This window comes from Microcaecilia unicolor, chromosome 13 (genome assembly GCF_901765095.1).
Source record: "Microcaecilia unicolor chromosome 13, aMicUni1.1, whole genome shotgun sequence".
NCBI classification, from domain to species: domain Eukaryota; kingdom Metazoa; phylum Chordata; class Amphibia; order Gymnophiona; family Siphonopidae; genus Microcaecilia; species Microcaecilia unicolor.
The window spans coordinates 77,389,905-77,413,748 of record NC_044043.1 but is presented as its reverse complement, the minus strand read 5'-3'; the positions used below and the strand labels follow the sequence as shown (position 1 = coordinate 77,413,748).

The 23,844-nt window shown below is 43.4% G+C and overlaps 1 protein-coding gene across 2 annotated transcripts in view; it reads right to left on the bottom strand.

Moving 5' to 3' along the window:
- The window catches only part of PRDM16 (PR/SET domain 16), an 895,576-nt gene that overhangs the window by 145,048 nt on the left and 726,684 nt on the right, over positions 1–23,844 (bottom strand). For both annotated transcript variants that reach the window (XM_030222585.1, XM_030222586.1), the window contains exon 4: positions 1,137–1,271. In XM_030222585.1, coding sequence (XP_030078445.1) covers positions 1,137–1,271 — 135 coding nt within the window. The remainder of the gene's footprint in view (positions 1–1,136; positions 1,272–23,844) is intronic.

The following is a 23,844-nucleotide window of genomic DNA, read 5'->3' as shown; positions in this document are numbered from 1 at the left end:
CCAATAATTGCTTGTTAAAAAGCCGATTATTGACACTACTTGGCTCATTATTCAATTACGATGCACACACACATTGGGAATGTGCAAATTTTGGTGACTTTTAGAGAATTAGGGGTTAAGGAGGCATCAAATACACACATAAATGCCAGAAATCCTACTACATGCTGTTCTGAGTGGGAATTAATGGGGCTGTAGAGGTTTAGGTGAGGGCAAAGAGGCAGCCAGTTAGAGGAAGAGTAAGGCTTGACCATGCACCAACCAATGCTCCAGATTAAAAGAGGTATCTTCTCTGCCATTTAGCCATTATTTATAGGAGTCATCCTTTTTTCCCACCATCCGCACACCCAATGTTTATAGAATGCACCTTGCATGCTCAGGAGTTGATTAAGTACCAGGTCTAAATACCAACATCCATCTTTTTAGACATCGATGTCCCTTCCCTTTCTGAAACTGGAGTTGGACATTCATGTTTTGGCTCCTTCCTAATCCCTAGACCTCACCCCCTTGCCATACAGACATTCAACAGTTTTAGATGTTATTCTCCCAGCTTTAGAAAATCAGAATTTGGACATCCAATTAGGCCAACTGAGGCGGGGGCTTCATGCGGCACTCTCCATGGAGGGGGCATCTCCCACTTCCCTCCCCAACCCTCTTCCGCACTTTTATCTTTTTTTTCTTTTCCAAAATGTGGCAGCTGCTGCCCTGCCACTGGCACCCCTCTCTTCTCCCTACTGCGGCCCATCTCTTGATATAACTTCCTGTTTCCTCAGAGGCGAGATGCAGTAGAGTGAAGAGGCTGGTGCCGGCGGCAGGGCAGCCTATGGGAATCACTGCCACTGCTGCATTTCAGAAAAGAAAAAAGAAGGTAAACGCGGGGGGAAAGGTTGATGAGGGAAGGGGGGAGATGCCAGACTGTGGCTGGGTGGGGGAGGCATCTCGTCCCTGCCTCATGCAGCTGATAGCCTTGGGCCACCCCTGGTCCATGAAATATACATGTCTAAATGCTGTTTTTCAGACACAAAAATATGAATGGAGCTTCTAAAATAAGGGACAATGCAAATAAATGTAAAGATCTGAATGAAATATATTTTCACTTGCTTCTCATTAGACCACTCATACATTTTAAAACCAATTACCTGGTCGTTAATGGGGAACACCACGAGATTTTGTTCATCACAGGAACACACCGCCCGTATATACTTTAACCAGTTTCCAGTTCCAGCCTGGTTGGCTTCAATGTTGAATTTCTCATTTCCCAGTTCCTCAGCAATCTGCAAGAAAACACAAAATAATCCATTTTTTAAAAAATCCAGGTAATCAACAATTCCATGCAAACAATTCTTTAATTTATATTTAAATATCCATAAGTATTTCTTAGTTGACCTGCCGCACGACTAATCTAAAAATGTTTTACCACATCAATACAGCTTTGACCTAGCTCCATCTGGTTCCTCTCTTCTCCCCACAGGTATCACAGACTAACTACTAACACACGTCAACATTTACAATGAAAAGATTTCATAATTATAAAGTAAAAGCCATAAATGTGTAGCTTCTTGTGTTTGCTGGCTCTTTGCAATCGTGAATGTCTTTTGCAAGTTCCAGTATTTCCTATTAGGTCAACCAAACAGGTATCCAAAGATAACGCTTCACATGAGCTTTGGAGACCAGGAAGAGGATCCCTTTCATCAGAGAATTCATGCAGGGCACCATCTTTTCTTATTCTAATGCTGGTCCTATCAGAATGACAGCCTCAATACAATCCAGGTGCTTGGTTATGCTTTTGCAAACACAAAACTTGCCTATCCATGTATTTTTAATACTTATACAGATAATATTTGGATAGACTATTGTAACTTGCTTCTCACAGGTCTCCCACTTAGCCATCTCTCTCCTCTTCAATCTGTTCAAAATTCTGCTGCACGACTAATATTCCACCAGTGTCGTTATGCTCATATTAGCCCTCTCCTCAAGTCACTTCACTGGCTTCCTATCTGTTTCCGCATAGAGTTCAAACTCCTCTTATTGACCTATAAGTGCATTCACTCTGCAGCTCCTCAGTATCTCTCCGCTCTCATCTCTCCCTACATTCCTCCCCGGAACTCTGTTCACTGGGTAAATCTCTCTTATCTGCACCCTTCTCCTCCACTGTTAACTCCAGACTCCGTTCCTTTTATCTTGCTGCACCATATGCCTGGAATAGACTTCCTGAGCCGGTACGTCAAAGCTCCATCTCTGGCCGTCTTCAAATCTAAGCTAAAAACCCACCTTTTTGATGCTGCTTTTAACTCCTAACCCTTATTTTATCATCCTCACTTTAATATTCCCTTATCTCTTGTTTGTCATGTTTGTCTGTACTAATTAGATTGCAAGCTCTGTCGAGCAGGGACTGTCTCTTCATGTTCAAGTGTACAGCGCTGCATACTAGTAGCGCTTTAGAAATGATAAGTAGTAGTAGTAGTAGTAGTAGTAGTATATTTCACTCACTTAAGGGACAGATATCTGTAGAAAAATAATCTGCTTTAGGGGAGTAGTGTAGATGGTACCAGAAACTATCCATTTAGCGCTGATAGTTAGCCATTAAGGGGTAAATATACAAAGTGATTTTACCAGGCAGGAGAGGCTCCTGCCTAGTGAAATCGCTTGGTCGGAGCTATCCACTGATAGTGGCACTTAGGGGTCCTTTTACTAAGGTGCCCTGAAAAATGGCTTGCAGTAGTGTAGGCAAGGGTTTTGGCTGCGCGCAGATCCATTTTTCAGTGCGCCCATAAAAAAGGCCTGTTTAAAATTTTTGCTGAAAATGGATGTGCGGCAAAATGAAAACTGGTGCGCGCCCATTTTGGGTCTGAGACCTTACCGCTAGTCATTGACCTAGTGGTAAAGTCTCACGCGGTAGCCAGGTGGTAATGACCTACGCGTGTCAAAATTGAAATTACTGCAAGAGCCACTCAGTAGCTGGGTGGTAACTCCATTTTGGCACGCATCGGGCACGGGTACATGCTTATGCTGCTTAGTAAAAGGCCCCTTAATTGGATATTGCCGCTGAATAACAGTATTAACTACTAACAAAGAAAAGAAAGCCACAGAGAGAATCCCCCTTATAGTGACATAAAATCCAGAGCAGGAAAAATTGAGAAGAATCATAAAAGATCTACTTCTACCAGTGATGATCCTAGGTTGGCTGCCACCCAGGGTGGATCACCGATGCGCACACCCCCCCCCCCCCCGGGTGCAGCATGACACCCCCCCCCCAGCGCATCAATCCCCCCTCCCCCCCCGGGTGCATTCTTGGCTGCTGGGAGCAGCCACGCGGCTCTCAGCTCCGCTGGCTCCCTGCTCCCTCTGCCCGGGAACAGGAAGTAACCTGTTCCGGGGCAGAGGGAGCAGGGAAACAGCGGAGCCGACAGGCATGTGGCTGCTCTCTGCACCCCTCCAGCGGTGTGCACCCGGGGCGGACCACCCCCACCGCCACTGACTTTTACCAGTGCTGGCTTTCCAACAGCCACCTAATTTGAAACACAAATTAGCGAAATGCAAGCTCCCAATACAAGCTGAAAAAGAAAAGAATGGCATTGGCCACCTTTAAATCTAGACTGAAAGCCCACCTCTTTAACATTGCTTTTGACTCGTAACCACTTGTAACCACTCGCCTCCACCTACCCTCCTCTCTTCCTTCCTGTTCACATTAATTGATTTGATTTGCTTACTTTATTTATTTTTTGTCTATTAGATTGTAAGCTCTTTGAGCAGGGACTGTCTTTCTTCTATGTTTGTGCAGCGCTGCGTACGCCTTGTAGCGCTATAGAAATGCTAAATAGTAGTAGTAGTAGTAGCAATATTCAAAAATATATTTTGCAATTTTTGCTATTGTTATGCTGTTAACAAAATTGTAAGTTTTATGTTAAATTGTACCTGCCGTACACTGCTTTGGGTGAATCTCTTCACAAAAACGGGTAATAAATCCCAATCAATCAATATATAAATAAATAAACCAAGCTGCAAACTGTGACAGCACATTTCACAGGATCCCACAGTCACTCATATGGGGAAAACATTCAGCATAAGGGAATCCTTCACATGCTCATCTTCAAATGTGGTATTATATCATTTAATGCAAAAAGTGTGAAGAAGGGTGCTATGTTGGAGAAACAAGCCAGATGCTAAAGATGAGAATCAATTTACATAGACATAATATTAGACATTACAATGCCAAGCAAGATGTCACCTCTGTGGGACAGCACTTTGCAAACTCCAGAACACTGCATCAATAATTTTATGGTGAGACTACTAAAAGGAATTGTTAGGGGACAATCCAGGAACGTAAAACCTTTGAGGTCAAAATTACAAAATATTTTTGACACCCACCAGACAGGACTTAAAAAAGATCTGGATTTTCTATCCCCATTATAAGCCATAAAATTACACTGCTTTGTCATCACCCATCCATCTCTCCCTTGGATGTGCGCGGGACCAGTTTTTACCACATCTAGGAAATAGGGCCTTTTTTTTTAAAGGTGCTGGAAAATGGACGTATGCTAAATTTGAAACCAGTGTGCGTCCATTTTTGGCCTGAGACCTTACCGCCACCCACTGACCTAGCAGTAAGGTTTCATGTGTTACCTGCGTGGTAAGCATGCAGTGCACGCCAACTGCTGTTTACCGCTGGGTAAATGGCCCACAGTAGAAAATAATTTTCGACCACGTGATTCGGCAAATTCAGAATTACCGCCCGGCTCACACTCCAGCCGGGTGATAGTGCCGATTTGGTGCATACTAAACGTGTATAGGACCCCCCGTGTCTTTGTAATAGGGCCCCTAAATTATCTGTGCCACCATGGTGCCACTTACATGTAATTCTGTAACTAACCCTGCATTTTTTAAATTGCATCAACTTAGATATATTAGAACTTTATTACCAGAGAAGCATTTTTCAGTCTTAGGGGTATGTTTACTAAGGTGCGTTGGCGTTTCTAACATGCCCTTAAATTTAAGGCGCATTAAACGCTAATGAGCCTATACTTTTCTATGGGCATGTTAGCGTTTAACATGTGGAAACCATTTACGTGTGTTAAAAACGCTAGCTCACCCATAGCGCACATTAGTAAACATAGTACAGTCTGCTGTTTTATCATCGTAAACCCTTACGAGAGAAGCTACACTGGCTTCCACTCAAGGAACGCATTACTTTTAAAGTATGCACATTAATCCACAAAATCATTCACGGCGAAGCTCCAGCCTACATGTCTGAGCTAATAGACTTACCACCCAGAAACGCTAGAAGATCATCCCGAACCTTCCTCAACCTCCACTTCCCTAATTGCAAGGGCGTAAAATACAAGACGCTACACGCATCAACCTTTTCTCACATGAGCACGCAGTTCTGGAACACACTGCCGCGCAACCTGAGAACGATCTACGAGCAAGCGTCCTTCCGCAAATTATTAAAAACCCATCTTTTTGATAAAATTTACGGAAAGAACCAAAACACATAAAGTCCACACACACTGTTCACTAATGCATCAATACATCCATTTCTGAACTCTCACCCCCGTAATCTAACCTCACTCATACCTTTACCCACAGAAATATGTATACCACACATAATGCCCTTCTAGCTTCCCGCTGTCTCCTTCCAATGTTCCAAAGCTTTGATCCATTGTTATATTCTGCAACAATACTTTGATTGTCTCGCATAACTCTTCACAATGTAATCCATAACCAAGCTGTAACAAATTGTACTTCCATCATTCATATCATATTGTAAGCCACACTGAGCCCGCAAAAAGGTGGGAAAATGTGGGATACAAATGCAGTAAATAATAATAATAATAATCTATAGATTATTGTAACTGTATATACTGTCTTCTATCCGCTCATTTCGTTTCAGAATTACAACTTTTGCAGACTATTGCTGTTAAGATGGTGTTCAAAAAGAAATGACATTTTTTTTGTTACATTTGTACCCCGCGCTTTCCCACTCATGGCAGGCTCAATGCGGCTTACATAGGGCAATGGAGGGTTAAGTGACTTGCCCAGAGTCACAAGGAGCTGCCTATGCCTGAAGTAGGAATCGAACTCAGTTCCTCAGTTCCCCAGGACCAAAGTCCACCACCCTAACCACTAGGCCACTCCTCCACTAACCCCTTGTTGGGTTAGGCTTCACTGGCTTCCTCTTTTAAATGGGCCTGCTGAGTTTATAAAATGTTTCATGGTTGTTGTCCTGAGTATTTGATCACGGTTTTCTCTCTTCCTTTGGCTCCCACTCTCCCTAGGGTTCTAGATCAATTCCCACCCACCAATTCCTATCTGGAAAATTACCACCTAGGTCAATTCCCACCCAACCATTTTCCACCGCTCCAGGAAGGACAATTCCCACCCTTTACAATTAGAATAGAACAATGTCTGGCATCTATATCCTTCGCTTTCCCCTTCCAGACATGCAGCTTGTTTGGGGGGGGGGGGGGCAATGCCCCCCCCCAAAAACTACACCCACGTCACTTCCTCTCCCAGACACAACCTTCTGTACATCACAGCATGCAAAAAAAAAAAAAAAATCCAAATAAAGAGCATAAACTATAACCCCCGATGCAAGCTGACACATACAAAAAATTTAAAAAATCATTACAATCTGATTCCCATTTTTTCCCACAAACCTGGATGACTGTCAGCGACCCACAGCTTCACCTCCATGCAATAGTGCTGTTTAAACAAATTCTGATGCATAAAAAGAAAACTCAAAAGAGGGAGGAAAAAAGACCGAACCCTACATCCTGGTACGAAAGAACTTCGCAGTGTGGGAAATAGCTGGGAGGGAATTGTCCCCCTTGGGTGGGAATTGGTCAGAGGAGAATTGGTGGGTGGGTGGGAACTGTCCAGTGGGAACTCGCCGAATACCCTCTCTAGAGCAGACAACCATCGTCTTTTATGTTTTCCATCTTTTTCTGGCGTTAAATACACAAAATCATTACAATCATCTTTTTCGGATCAGGTCATTCAGATCTGGAACACTTTGGCCCATTTCAGCGAGAGCGTCTCCTACTTACACCTTTCCTTTTGGAGGAATGTGAAGGCTATTTTGTTTCAGAAATCTTGCTTGTAATTTCTCTGTCTATTTTCACCTTTATGTTTGGAATCCGCCTTGAACCATATTTTGGAAGTTGGTAGAACACAAGTACCATATCATATATCATATCGCTCCTTTCACAGATAGTTCCATTGAGATTACATTTTAAGTTAAGCACTAGATACAGTGTTTAACGTTAAATGGTGGCTGCCCTGGTTGAATATTGGCCCCCAGCACCAACACGACTAGTGGAATCCTGTGCCATTGGGAAACTAACAGAAGATTCCTGAGTCACACATAAAATAAGTATGGTGACGAGAATAGAAAGTGGAAACTAATGATTGTGCTTTTGCCAAATCGAAAAACTCTTTTTTTTTTTTTCATAATTGTTTTGTGTCAGAGTCATACACACAATATTTTGCAGGCTGTTTCTCAGTTTCGGTTCTCACGCTTTCTTCATTATACATCAAGTCAGTAATTGTGCAGAAGCAATCTGGGTGGCACTCCTGTCCGCAGAGCAGAATGCAAAGATGAAATGCCAGGCGCGAACAGTTATGAGAGATATTGCTTCAGAAACCCTGAGAACGAATTCTTGGGATTTTTAAAAGAATTCTTTATGCCACTCGAGATTAGGAATGAGCTGCTCCATCCCATGGAGAAATCCATGGAGGTCTGGCTTTCTGAATCTCTACAATGAGTATTTGCATACATTTTGCCCAAATATTGGATTAATTTACATTAGGCCGGGCCATGGATGCCATATTGTCAGGACATCTTGAGCTGAGTCTTATCATGCCGCTTAAGTTAATATTCAGATAGGCCTGCTATTTCGGCGGCCTAATTTGACCACTTAACTTGGCTGGTGAAGTGCTGAAAATTCACAGATAGCTGGTTATATTGCGCGATATAACCAGTTACCCCCTATGCACTGACCATGAATATTCAGTGGGAGATAACCAGCTATCTCTTGCTGAATATTCACAGATAGCCAGGTAATTGTCATTTTACCAGCCAGGAGCCATTTCTGGCTGGTTAAATAGTACTGAATATCAACTGGATGGTCTTTACCTGCCTTCATTTTTCTCTGTTTCTGTTCAGATCAGTGTCTGGTTAACTTGCCGCATAAAGGGGTCCTTTTACTAAGGTGCACCAAAAAATGGCCTGCGCTGATGTAGGTGCGTGTCTTGGATGCGCACAGGTCCATTTTTCAGAGTGTCTGCAAAAAAAGCCTTTTAGGGGGGCGAAAATGGATATGTGGCAAAATAAAAATTGGCGAGCGTCCATTCTGGGCCTGAGACCTTACTGCCACCCATTGACTTACCGGTAAGGTCTCACGCGTTAACCGCAGGGGCGTAGCTACGTGGGGCCACGGGGGCATGGCCCCCCACAGATTAAGCTCTGGCCCCCTCTACATTTGACCCCCCTCCAGCTGCCGTGCCAGGTACCTTGTTTGCTGACGGGGGTCCCCAACCCCCACCAGCTGAAGAGTCTTCTTCAGTGCCGGTTGACTCCGGTGCCTTCGCTGTGTGATGATCTGTTTCTGATGCCTTACGTCCTGCATGGGGCTACACACAGGACGTGCACGGTGCAGGATGTCAGGAGTTCGAAACAGATCATCACACAGCGAAGGCGCCAGAGTCGACTGGTGCTGAAGAAGACTCTTCGGCTGGTGGGGGTTGGGGACCCCCGCCAGCAAACAAGGTACCGGGCGGCGGTGGTGACAGGAGAGGGGTTGGCGGCGGTAGCGGGGGGGGGGGGGGGGTTGGCTACACCCCTGGTTAACCGGACAGTAATTGTCAGCATGTGTACACTGCTGAATACTGCCTGGTTAGCACCACGCTGTAGAAAATAAAATATATTTTCAGATGCACATATCAGATGCACAAAAAAATTGGAATTACGTCCAGGGCACACGGTAGCCGGTCGGTAGTTCCATTGACATGCATTGGACGAGCGTAGGCACCTACTCGCTTTAGTAAAAGGGCCGTGACTTAGCCAGTTGGAGGACAGAAAATCGATGATAATTGGCTAAGGGGGCCCTTCTACTAAAGGGTTGGCATGCGGCAATAGGATTGTCGCGTGACAATCTGGAACTGCCGCAGCAGCCCAGCGGTAATTCCATCCCCGGCATGTGCCAATTCCATATGGAAATTTATTTCCATATTTTTACTGCCGGGTTAGCGTGGGATCCCTTACTGCCATCCCATTGGGTGGCGGTAAGTGCTCCCCCCTCCACCGAAATGGCCGCACGACAAGCGTAAACTTACCTCATGGCCATTTCTTTTTCAGCCTTTTTACCCTCTGAGTTAAAGGGGCCTCGGCATGCGGCAAAAACACACACCACCGCTAGCGCAGGGCCCTTTATACTGCAGCTTGGTAAAAGGGCCCCTAAGTTGCTGCTCTGCTCTAACTCTACCCCCAGAGAGCCCACAAACTAGCCAGTTTTTGGCATAGGCGGTTAGAGAGGATATCCAACTGCATTATCTGGTTAGGTGCCACTGAGTATCCCTCTAGCCCAGCTCAAGCAATTTAAAAGCCCAGGAGACTTTCCTGGCTGTTTAAATTGCTCTGAGTATCAACCTCTATTGGTGTCCACTTTTGTAAGGAAAATATGTGCACGTTTTCTCTTTAAAAATTGGCATAAATGATTGTGAGTACAAATAACCCCCAGATTGTGTAGCCATGTGGGCAATTTGAAAATCACTCCATCAGTTGCCCTTCTGGTACATGTATGTTCATAGTTGCTTTATCTACAGTAGGAAAGCAAGTAAGTTATCCAGATTTTGTAGCCATGTGGGCAATTTGAAAATCACTCCATCAGTTGCCCTTCTGGTACATGTATTTTCATAGTTGCTTTATCTACAGTAGGAAAGCAAGTAAGTTATCCAGATTTTGTAGCCATGTGGGCAATTTGAAAATCACTCCATCAGTTGCCCTTCTGGTACATGTATTTTCATAGTTGCTTTATCTACAGTAGGAAAGCAAGTAAGTTATCCAGATTTTGTAGCCATGTGGGTAATTTGAAAATCACGCCATCAGTTGCCCTTCTGGTACATGTATGTTCATAGTTGTTTTATCTACAGTAGGAAAGCAAGTAAGTTATCCAGATTTTGTTATTCCCCAATATTTGTGATCTTCCCATGCTAACCCCTACGCCATTGTCCACTTGACTGAATGGCACGGCTGCATCATTACATTACATGTCTGTTTCCACTAATGTCCTTGAACATACAAATGTCTATTAAGCTGAAGTACTTCATGTCTTGTACATTCATCCTCACCCTCGGACCTCCTGCAGATGTGTTTATACTACGCTGTGAAAAATAAAAACCACAAGATCACACTTAGCAAGAGCAGCAAATAGGAAGTTTTTAAGTCATGCCAAACTATTAAAGCAACAGTAAAAACAAAAAGAAAAAAAAGACAGAAGGCAAAAACTTAATTATAGAGAAACCTTACTAAGCATCTAACATGGACTGAAACCATAAGTTCGTAGAAATGTTCTATAACATCCCTGACTCATGGTCAGTACTCATATAAATCAGGTTCATTTGTCATTTTGGTGTTCTAGCACTTACAAAAATGAATCAGCTTCTTACAAGAAAGGGGTGGGATTTGATATACTGTCTTTCTGTAGTTACAGTCAAGGTGGTTGATAAATTAGGTATTTATTTTGCACCTGGTATAATGGATTGGCTGCAGTGGGAATCAAACCCAGTTCCCCTGGCTCTCAGGCCACTGCACTGACCTCTAGGCTACTTTTCTCCTCTTTTACTAAACCACACTCGTGATTCCCACGTGGCGGTGCTGATGAAGCCTGTTCAAAGATGGGCTTTGTCAGCTTTGCCGCTCCGGGAATCGCTAGCATGGTTTGATCAAAGAGGCGGCCCTTGGTCTTCGAGAAGGTGGTCTCTCTGTACTGTTTTGGTCAGTTGTCTGGGATAAATTACAAGAGATTTTGGGGTTTCAAGAATCTTTTTTACCCAAATATGTAATTTGGAAATCTATTTGCATTCCATTTTTATTTACAGAAAACAATAAACTATTGTTTGACTTTTTGGTTTCTGTTGCTCTGAAACTAATCATATCACATTGGAAGGACAATTCTCAAGTCCATGTTGTTGTTTGGTGGAATTGGATCTTACTCTACAAAAAATATGAGCAGACTGCATTGACTTCTTGCATGGCCATAAATCTGGTCTTCAGAAATGGAAAACATTGGATCTGTTCCTTTCATCTACTTTTTGACTTTTCGGCATGGTCTCAGCTTTGTATATTTTAGTGTATATTTTGTTTTGTTGTCTATGGTGCATGTATTTCTTTCTATTTGTTATGTTATATCTTTAAAATTTAATAAAAATATTTAACAAAGAGGCGGCCCTTGGTCTTTGAGAAGGTGGTCTCTTTGTACTAACCCTACAGGCACTGTCACAATAGCAGAATGGGGGTTAAGAGTGGCACTTGCCCAGGGAACAGTGCCGTAGCGAGGGCGGCTGACACCCGGAGCGGGTCGCCACTGCGCACCCCCCCCCCCGGGTGCAGCACAGCCCATCCCCCCTCGGCACGCACCCCTGGAGCGCATTCTTACTGCCGTACAAAAGCGGGGGGTGGGCGGGAACGCCGATTCGCCCTGAGTGCAGGTCGCTGGGAGCTGCGTCAGCTCCGCTGTTTCCCTGCTCTCTCTGCCCCGGAACAGGAAGTAACCTGTTCCGGGGCGGAGGGAGCAGGGAACCAGCGGAGTCGACACCCCCCTAGCGGCGTGCACCCGGGGCAGACCGCCCCATCGCCCTCCCCTTCCTACGCCAGTGCCAGGGAAAGGGCGGATTTATCATATTGTTCCAAATGTTTGCAGGGACGTTATTGTTTAAAACAATAGCAGTGTTTCAGGGTTCACTTTCTTACCTGAAACACACTTTGCCACAGCTCATGAGATGTACTTCTGAGCTTTGACAGGAGACAGAACATATACAGATTTTGCCATTTGGGAGGTGGCAGGGGGTCTATGATCATTTTTTTAGCAGCTTCAACAAAAAGTAAGGCACTTAGGGAATGGGGTATTTGACAGATTATGGCTATTTTTGGCAGTGGTGAGTGGTGTGTGTATATGTGTGGGGGGGGGGGGGGTGGAAGATGGCAGAATTTGCCACTCCTTCCCCTCCCTAGACTTACTCTGTACAGCACGGATGAGCAACCACAGTCCTTGAGATCCACAACCCAGTTATATTTTCAAGATTTCCATAATGAATATGCATGAGATTGATTTGCATGTACTGCTTCTAATATGTGTTTGACTTGAATAAACTTGGAACGTTGGATTTACTATACATAGGTGTCCAGGCGGTTTACAGGTTAAAACAGAGGAAAGAGGGGTGATATGAGACATGAAAGCATAGAGGGAAGAAGGGGAGAACCACAATACTGTGAGAGAAAGATGGGGAGGGGAAAACACATGAGGATAGTTATGCAGTCCCGGTTCACTACCGACAGGGTCTAGTCTAAGCTTCAGTGAAGAGAAAGTAGCTTAAGGTGGTTTGGTATTGTTCCAAAATGCTGGCCCCTGAACTGAAAAGATAGTGTGCCTGGTGGAATTATGGACAACATTTCGGAGAGAAGAAACCACAAGTCTATGTTGCTGTGAGGACCGTAGCGTCCTAGAGGGGCAGTAGGGGGCTAAGAGATCAGAGAGGAAAGAGGGTTCACCTAAACACTGAATCTTGAAAACAAGGAGTATGTAGGTGTCTCAATATGATATAGGCAACCAATGCACTTGCTTTAGAAAAGGCATAACCTGAACAAATTTCTTGTGTCTGGTGATAAGTTTGATGGCGGTATTTTGCAAGAGCTGAAGTTGTTTGACATCCTGCACTCTAATACCCCTGTATTACAGTATGCAAAAAGATCTCATGCATATTCATTGTGCAAAGATTGAAAACCTGACTGGGTTGTGGCCCTTGAAGACCATGTTTTCCCACCTCTACTCTAGAAGGGTAAGGGGAGTTGGGGGAACATTTAAAGCTACAAAGCATGTGAGTAGGTAAATAATTCCTTATTCACCCTCCCATATTTTCAATTTTCACTCTCCTTCAATCCTTTCTCATTTCTTCTTTGCTTCCTCCCTCTTTTCCCCTTGCTCTCTGTTTCTTCATGTTTTTCTTGTCACCCAAAAGCTCTACTGCCTGGGGGTCTCCTGGAAATGGGAGAGAGAGAGAGAGAGAGAGAGAAAGAGAGAGAGAGCGAGAGAGCACAGGTGCAATTTCTTCTCTTTGTAAAATCATTCCAAGGTGTGACTTTGCCTGCCACTTATTCCCTGTGTACATGTTTGAGTTGGCAGCTCCCCATGTGGCAGTGACTCATCATCAACCTCACCATCCAATATAAATCTGATTCTTTGGAGAATAAATTGTTCTCTTACTTTCCAGTTTAAGCCTATTTGAAAAGAAAAACATGATGGCAGGGGACTAGGGTCGTAGATTTGTTTTAATTAACTATAACTTCACTGCAGTGGAATTTGCTACAATTATTTTGCCTATCAGTTTCTCTTTTTTTTTTTTTTTTTTGCAGGAGAAGAGAGGAAAAGGGTGATCCAATTTTGCAAGGTATCAGAAGAGAGCATTAACTGAGGAGGGTAATTAGATAGTGAGCACCTAGGTTAAGAGGTCAAGTTGGAACCTAGGTAGATGTTATTTTATAGGTGCCTATTAGGTGTATTTTCAAAACACTTAGACTTACAAAGTTAAATGGAGGGGCATTTTTGATATGGGTGTCTAAGTCAGTCTTTGGATGTTTTACACTAAACGTCCCAAATCTGACTAGGAAAAAAGCCTGTTTTTGAAAAAAGAAAAATGTCTATCTTTTTGTTTGAAAATACTGTCTTGAACAGAGTTTTGTGCTTTGTACATTTTTTGGGCCATTTTCGGAAAAAAAAAAAAAAAGCACAAGTGCAAAAATCATACAGAATCAAGCCCTTGGGATATAGGAGGGTTCAGCGTTCTTAGAAGACTGGTCCCCCAGTCATACCAAGAGAGCACGGAGTCGGCAGTGAAGTTTTGTAGTGCAATTTAAAGAATGCCCCGACCTTGAGACAGAAGTGCAAAATGCTGGCCGTCATTGGTTTGGGGACTATTTGAGATTGCCGGAGGGGGTTAGAAAAGCGCACTTTATTTAAAAAGTTAAAAGTTTATTTCATTGCACTTGAATAATTTGAATAGTTTTTGCCGATGATGAAGAGTTTTTAACTCCGAAGGTATTTGAAACTAGAGCTCTTTGGGGCTTCCCCCTCCCCCCCTCCACCATCATACAACTGCTACTATTTATCAGAGTCTTTAAGAAATTCCTGAGGAATGTATTTTGATGCATAAAATTTGTGATTTTGTTTTTCTTCCTCAGCCTGTTTATTTGATTATAGTCGATTCAGGGGCATAGCATGGGCACAGACTGAAAGTGCTAGCCAGCTGGTGCAATAGGGGACTGGCAGTTAGCCCTAAGTGGGCTTACCACTTGCTCTTCCGGGACTACAGCTGGCCCAATGTGGCCGGCGGCAGTAGTCCCAACTCGAGAACGTGCCATTTCTGAGGGGGAAACCCCTTCCATTTATCTATTAAGTATTTTAATGCAAGGAGAGGAGTGTGGTAGCCGTGTTAGTCCACTCTTAAGGTTATCAATAGAAATCAAACAAAATAAAACATGGAAAAGAAAATAAGATGATACCTTTTTTATTGGACATAATTTAATACATTTCTTGATTAGCTTTCGAAGGTTGCCCTTCTTCCTCAGATTGGAAATAAGCAAATGTGCTAGCTGACAGTGTATATAAGTGAAAACATTCAAGCATTACTATGACAGTAAAATAGATACCATTGGAGATTCTACATGGAATGTTGCTACTATTGGAGATTCTACATGGAATGTTGCTATTCCACTAGCAACATTCCATGTAGAAGGCTGCGCAGGCTTCTGTTTCTGTGAGTCTGACGTCCTGCACGTACGTGCAGGACGTCAGACTCACAGAAGCAGAAGCCTGCGCGGCTACATTGGTGATCCGCAAGGGTGGACTTCTACATGGAATGTTGCTAGTGGAATAGCAACATTCCATGTAGAATCTATAGAAATCAAACAAAATAAAACATGGAAAAGAAAATAAGATGATACCTTTTTTATTGGACATAACTTAATACATTTCTTGATTAGCTTTCGAAGGTTGCCCTTCTTCCTCAGATCGGAAATAAGCAAATGTGCTAGCTGACAGTGTATATAAGTGAAAACATTCAAGCATTACTATGACAGTAAAATAGATACCATTGGAGATTCTACATGGAATGTTGCTACTATTGGAGATTCTACATGGAATGTTGCTATTCCACTAGCAACATTCCAGGTAGAAGGCTGCGCAGGCTTCTGTTTCTGTGAGTCTGACGTCCTGCACGTACGTGCAGGACGTCAGACTCACAGAAGCAGAAGCCTGCGCGGCTACATTGGTGATCCGCAAGGGTGGACTTCTACATGGAATGTTGCTAGTGGAATAGCAACATTCCATGTAGAATCTATAGAAATCAAACCAAATAAAACATGGAAAAGAAAATAAGATGATACCTTTTTTATTGGACATAACTTAATACATTTCTTGATTAGCTTTCGAAGGTTGCCCTTCTTCCTCAGATCGGAAATAAGCAAATGTGCTAGCCGACAGTGTATATAAGTGAAAACATTCAAGCATTACTATGACAGTAAAATAGATACCATTGGAGATTCTACATGGAATGTTGCTACTATTGGAGATTCTACATGGAATGTTGCTATTCCACTAGCAACATTCCATGTAGAAGGCTGCGCAGGCTTCTGTTTCTGTGAGTCTGACGTCCTGCACGTACGTGCAGGACGTCAGACTCACAGAAGCAGAAGCCTGCGCGGCCACATTGGTGATCCGCAAGGGCCGACTTCTACATGGAATGTTGCTAGTGGAATAGCAACATTCCATGTAGAATCTATAGAAATCAAACAAAATAAAACATGGAAAAGAAAATAAGATGATACCTTTTTTATTGGACATAACTTAATACATTTCTTGATTAGCTTTCGAAGGTTGCCCTTCTTCGTCAGATCGGAAATAAGCAAATGTGCTAGCTGACAGTGTATATAAGTGAAAACATTCAAGCGTTACTATGACAGTCTGACAGGGTGGGAGGATGGGGGTGGGTCGGAGGTATGCATGGGGACATCAAAGCGTATCATTGATATTCTAACAGGATGGGTGTGGATAGGTGAGGGGAGGGTGATCAACAGAGAAATACAGCTTTATGGTTTATAATGGGCTAGGAACCCCAATGCAAGGAGAAAACCCCTCAGAACCTATCGGACCAGACGCCCTAGGTTACAACGTGCCAAATATATATGGCTGTTGATAGTTTCTATCATGGGGGCTTTTTTGTTTCTCCTTGCTTTTTTTATATATATCAATTTTTTTATTGATAACACTTGAACACAATACATCAAATAATTTGAACAATACATAAGAGATGTCATCAAGCTTATAAGTTTTCCTCCCTCTTCCCCCAACTCCCCCCCCCCTCTCTATCCCCACCCTGAACTCTTTCCCACTACCGGTTCTGTTAACAGTTCAATATCCTGCTTCTCGCAACAGGTGTCAGAGTGTCCCAAAACGGGAGCCAGACTTTACAGAACTGGTCTCCTTTTTTCGAGGCTAAGTCTCCCACTTTTTTCTTTTCTAGCATGCAGCATTGCATCATGGCTCCTCGCCATTGCGGTGTTCCAGGTGGTTCTGGTTGTAGCCACAATTGTAGTATGGTACGTTTGCCCATCAAGACTACTCTTTTCAAGAACTCTTTAAATCCCTCTGGTGACTTGCCACGGATCCTATAGACATCAAATAGCTGTCCTGGCGTTGGTTGCCAGTGTATGTTCCACATTTGCGATACTTGTTGTCCCAGTTTTATCCAGAAGGGGGTCACTTTTGAGCAATACCAAAACATATGCCCTAGAGAGGCTCCCACAGTTCCACATTTTGGGCAGTCGTCTGTTGTTCTCAGGGTCGCCTTATAAGCCCTGTGTGGTGAAATGTACAGCCTCATGATAAATTTGTAGTGCATTTTCTGCCAAGTCACATTCTCTGTCACCCGATACATACCCATTAAGCACAATTTGATCTGTTCTGGGTCCGGTTTCCACCGCAGAAACTCCTTGCTTTTTTAAAATAGTGCTCAATACTGTGCTGTTCCGACAATGATGCATACAAGCAACAAGCAAATGATTTGTCAAAAAAACTTCTAGCTAGAGGCTACTCCAAACACACCATTAAGAAAGCTTATAAGAGAGCCAAATATAACTATAGGGACCTCCTTCTTACCGGTGCATGTCATAATAGATAAATAGATTGGAAATACTTTCTTCCCTGGTGTTCTTCTCGCTTTGTATAGATTTACCTCAATTTAGCACCAGTTTTCCTGCAACTTTTTTGTGAAGTGGGAAACCCCTTCCCCCAAAATGGCTTGCATGGTGATAACCTGGTGGTATTTACTGCCGGGTTAGCGTGGGAGCCCTTATCACCACCTCAATGGGTGGCAGTAAGGACTCCCCTCCACAGGCCATGTGTGTCTGGTGGGGGGGGGGGGGGGGGGGGGGGGCTTTTTTTTAACTGCTACACTAAAAAGGGGTCCTTTTTCCCTCAGCTTGGTAAGAGGACCCCTTATTGCATGGTAACTGGATAGCATAGAGTTAACAAGGGACCACTTACCGCCTCTTAAATAGGAGGTGGTAAGTCATCCCGTGCTCTCAGCAGATGGCCTGCGCCAATGGGAACGTTAACGCGCGACCTGCAATAAAAATAGTGGAAACATCCCAAAAAAGTGCCGTGTAAAATTTGCTGATACTGCATGGTAAAATCCCATATTAAACTATAAGGACCCCTTAGTTTGCTTTACAAACCCACAGAGATGACCAATGTGGTGTATAACTATAAACCATAAATACAACATAGTTCCATTAAAAATAATACAAATTGGACATGCTAATACAAGAAACTGGAGATCAATACAATAAAGTCTGATGGCATCATTTCTCCCTCACCTCTGCCCCCAGTATTCATGGAACTGTTGCTTTTTTTCTTGCTCTCATAGAATGTCCAGTAAATATAAATCAAATCAAGGGCATAAGGTACATGTGTTTCGGACATGCTGGTTATGTGTGTACTTTTGAAAGTGAAAGTTGCATGCCTAGAGTTATTACAAGACCTCCAAAACACCTCCCCCTGCCTCTCCCTCCCTCATAACGCTGCTTTTTTTTTTTAATAAACTTATGAGGTGACTAAAAATCTACTGCAATATAGTTATCCAACTCACACAGGAGAAGGGTGCAGATAATAGAGGTTTACCCAATGAATATCCACATATCTAATTACAACATAGCCTCCTTGATGTACTGATATACCTTGTAACCCCTATTACTATGTAAGCCGCACTGAACCTGCCTCGAGTGGGAAAGCGCGGGGTACAAATGTAACAAATAAATAAACCCGACTCCCCCTTGGAGACGGTGTAAAAATACTTGGGGTCATATTTGATTGTGAGCTCACTTTTCACGCACAAATCTCCAGTGTCATCTCTAGACGTGACTTCACATTAAGGCAAATAAGCTCTTTTTTTTCTCTCTCCTTGAACCCTTCTTCCTCAGGATACTCCTTCTTGCCCTCATTATCTCTTGTCTGGACTACTGCAATTCTCTAAATCATGGATTACTTGTTACATAACTCAGAAGAATTCAATTTGGACAAAATATAGTAACTGGACTTCTTTTTGGATCAAAAAAAAAATGTCGATCATGTCTCCCCATGTTCCCTGTCCGAGCACTGGTTTCCGGTGGCCTAAAGTGCCCTCTGTAAGATCCTGGTGGTTACTCATCAGGATAGATAGGCATGGGAGGCAGGGATCGCCAACACTTAATTCCAGCCGCAACAACAGCAGATCACCACACAATCATAGCATGAAAAACTTTAATGCACATATAAAATCATAATGCCTGATGTGGCAACAGAGAACACTTTGATCATCCCAACAAAGTCTTTTGACCATTTTATCTTACTGTAAAAGACCCGTCTTGACAAGCAAAGACAAAAGAAAGGCCAGGATCCAGCAAATGAAGGAAACACACCAGGAGTCGGACAATTTACTAATGTGCTGTCCCCATGTGGCCATGTTTCAGCACATGCCTGTATCAGGGGCACCCTTTCAGATCCTAGATGTGCACTCACAGTAAGAATGTATATAATGCAATAGATGAGTTCTTTAACCTTAAACATGATCACTGAACAGAATGAAATAAAAAAAACTTCAGTGCTTCTAAAACCACAGCTTACTCACACATTTTTAGAGTGAGTAGGTCCAGCAGCACTTCTTGAGAGAGAGAAAACTTGCCCTTGTAAAAATGAAGTAAAGTAACCAGTATGATGATGATACATTTCAGCTGAAACTCAACGCAGAGAAAACATAGAGGGGCATAATGGAACAGAAACGCCTATCTCCATGGGCGTTTATCTCCGAGAACGGGTCCGTGAAGGGGTGGGGCGGATCGTATTTTTTAAAAGAAAAAGACGCCCATGTTTTATTCGTCAAGGTATGAGCTGGGCGTTTTTGCTTTTCAGCGATAATGGAAAATGAAATCGCCCAGCTCAAAAACGAATAAATCCAAGGCATTTGTTCGTGGGAGGGGCCAGGATTCATAGTGCACTGGTCCCCCTCACATGGCAGGACACCAACCGGGCACCCTAGGGGGCACTTTTACAAAAACCAAATAAAAGGTAAAAGAGCTCCCAGGTGCATAGCACCCTTCCCTTGGGTGTTGAGCCCCCCAAATCCCCCTCAAAACCCACTGCCCACAAGTCTACATCATTACTATAGCCCTAAGAGGTGAAGGGGGGCACCTACATGTGGGTACAGTGGGTTTGGGGGGGTTGGACGACTAATAGCATTAAGCAGCACAATTGTAACAGGTAGGGGGGGGGATGGGCCTGGGTCCACCTGCCTGACGTCCACTGCACCCCCTAACAACTGCTCCAGGGACCTGCATACTGCTGCTTGGGAGGAGGGTATGACATTTGAGGGTGAAAGTAAACAGTTGTGAAACATCATTTGTTGTGGTGGGAGGGGGTTAGTGACCACTGGGGGAGTCAGGGGAGGTCATCCCCGACTCCCTCTGGGGGTCATCTGGTAATTTAGGGCACTTTTGGGGGCCTTATTCGTCAAAAAACAGGGTCCAGGAAAAGTGTCCTAAATTCTAGCTCAAAACTGTTCCATTATCGGCGAAGGGCGCCCATCTCTGTTCGGCCGATAACCACGCCCCAGTTCCGCCTTCGACACGCCTTCGACACGCCCCCGTCCACTTTGTCCGCATCCGCGACGGAGTGCAGTTGAAAGCGACCCAAATTCGGCTTTTGATTATACCGCGTTATTCGTTTTTGTGAGATAAACGCCCATCTCCCGATTTAGGTCGGAACTTGGGCGTTATTCTCGTTCGATTATAAGCTGGATAATGTCTCGTACTCACCTCACAACACAACAAAAACAACTACTCCATAATAACCACACCATACTGTTCTCTCCCCATCACACAAAATCTAAAAATTCTTGGAGTTACCATCGACCGAAACCTCACACTCTATACTCACGTGAAGAACACAACGAAAAAGATGTTCCACGCCATGTGGAAACTCAAAAGAGTAAAACCTTACTTTCCGAGATATATCTTCTGTACCTTGGTACAGTCAATGGTAATAAGTCATCTGGACTACTGTAATGCAATGTACGCTGGCTGCAAAGAACAGACTATCAAAAAACTCAAACAGCCCAGAATACCGCCGCCAGACTCAAATTTGGAAAAACCAAATATGATAGTGCAAAACCCCTAAGAGAGAAACTCCACTGGCTCCCACTCAAGGAACAAGTTGCGTTCAAGATCTGCATGATTGTACACAAAATCATTCCCAATCTACATGCTAAACCTTGTGGACTTGCCTCCCAGAAACGCCATAAGATCAGCCCGCAAATTTCTCAATCTGCACTTCCCCAGCTGTAAAGGATTAAAATACAAGCTGATACACGCCACCACCTTCTCTTACATGAGCACGCAATTGTGGAATGCAATACCTACATCCCTGAAAGCTATTGATGAAATAACTAACTTCCGTAAATCTCTGAAGACACATCTATTCAACAAGGCCTACAAAGAGAATCCATAGCCTTACAAAACTACCTCACCAACTCACCCAATTATTATAGTCCACCTTATATCTTGCCTAACACCTTCCTTGTACATTACTAATTGTATCTGATATCATGGAATTATTATGTCATAACCAAACTCTGTAAGCCACATTGAGCCTGCAAATAGGTGGGAAAACATGGGATACAAATGCAATAAATAAAAATAAATAAAAATTTGTCAAATAACTTTTGTTGAAGCTAGATTGCTAACATGTGTAAGAATCTTGAGTCTTGCTTAGAATGTTCTTATGGCATGTTTTATTAGGTAGGTAAAGCCCTTCCCATCCTACATAAATGTTTTATCATCATTCAGGATCATATCATTTGTGCCAAGTTAATTTTGTACAATAATACAGTAAATGATGGCAGAAAAGGACCAAATTGGTCCATACAGTCTGTCCGCTTATGATTCTTTCATGTTGGATAGATAAACATAGAGAGCCCAATATTCAGAATGATTTAACCAGGGAAGAGCCTCTCCTGCCTGGTTAAATCACACTGGGTGGTCCGGCCACTTATATTAAGTGGCACTGAACCAGGCAGAGCCACTGAATATCAGCTCGGATCACCATGACACTGTCTGGGTAGACCTCAACAGATATCCAAGTAAGTACTGATGTTCTATCCTTTGTATTAAAAGGAGGAAAAGCCTCAAATGCAATGGGGATACTCTGTTGTTGTCTGGGCAGAGCCAGGGTGATCCAGATGAAGTTGGGATATTCAATGCTGCATAGCTAATTAGGCAAAATGGACTGGACAAATAGCTGTCCAGTTAGCTTTGCAGGTCCAGCATTACCTGCATCACTTCCGGGTGTCACCATTGACCTGAATATTTAATACTGGTGTTCAGACATGGCTTGACATTGAATTTTCAGATCTAATTTGGCTGGCAGCATTGAATGCTTTAAAAAAAACAAAAAGCTCACTGCTGCTGGCTGAATATCAACTGGATAGATTCCTATGCTCAACTCAGTTTCTCATGTCGTTATCCTGAACTTCCAACTCCTTTCCCATCACCACCCTCCAGTCTCAATCATGTTCAGAAGACATTGAAATACTAAATTCTTACACTAGTAGGCCATTTCAAGTCTTGTCATTGTCCTCTTTGGTGCTTACCCCACCACCTACCACCCATGTCCCTTTCAATGTCTTATTCCCAAGTTTTCTAATAATAGGAGGAAACAGTCAAAAAATGCCCGTCGGTGTTTTTCCATGCACCTTCTTTTTCATGTTTGTATGACTGGATTGTTGGTTCTTTGGGGCAGGGAGATCCCTCGCCTATTTTAAGCTCTAGGTCACATGCTGACCATTTCTTGCAAACTTGTGTTGATGTGGCAATGCTTGCTTTGCCCAGCTCTGGGTGCAATCTTAGTACATTAGATAAAGCAAAAACGGTTATTCTAAGTCGGCGTTACGGTGCTCCTTGAGACCAGTTCAGCAGCTAAGACCAATCATGGGATCGACAATGCTTTCATTGTGGTTCTGTAGCTCCAAGCAAGAATTCCTGGAATGATCATAATGTTTAGTAGATTTATTGCTAGTCACCACCAATGTTAAACACCTGGGCTGAGCCTACAAAAAAGTCAAATGGCTGTTATTTGGATAAAGAAATTCCATTTTGAAAACACACCTCCAAACCAAGGCAAAACTGCTTTGAAAACAAAATGGGGATTGCCATTTTTTTTCTCCTCATCCTTTTTTAGGATATGTGAATTTTCCTAGATCTAGAGATCATTGTGAGCCCAGCCAAGCAAATCCTAAACCTTGTAGACTTTTTAGCAGGGCTGTCCAACCTTGGTCCTTGCCAGGTCAGGTTTTCAGGACTTCCCCAATGAATATGCGTGAGATCTATTTGCCTACAGTAGAGGCAGTGCATACAAATAGATCCCAATCATATTCATTGGGGGGTAATCCTGAAAACCCGACTGGATTCCGGTCCTTGAGGACCAACGTTGGACAACTCTGTTTTAGTGTGTCCCATAGGAAAGTGATTTTCGACCTAGGCATTGGGACACTCTCAGCTAATAGAGTTTATAGGATATCGACAATGAATATGCATGTGATTAATCTGTATACAAGAAAGAGAGCCCATGAAAATCTCTCTCATTCGTATGCATGGTGAATATTCATAAACACCTGATTGGCCAGAAGGCACCGGAAGATATGTTGAGTTCCTTGGCCTTCAGACCTCATCTTGCACTCTGCATGCAATCAGATGCTTCATTAAAAGTAACACATACTCCACAGCAGGAGTTGTTCCTGCCTGAGTCCTCCGGTACTGTGCGGGTAACACCTTGTAATAGGTACGTGTAACAACACCCACTTCTTCCTCCGCTTGCCCCTGTGAAAAGTGGAACAGAAGAGGGCAAAGTCTGAACAAGCAGAGGCAGCGGTTGATCAACTCTGGCTCAGTAAGTGACAATGCTGGAGTGGCGACACTTCTCAAGCCCTGCCTGTGCTTCATTCACCACAACAATCCTTTTCTGCTTAGGCTAAACGCCTTTATCCACTATT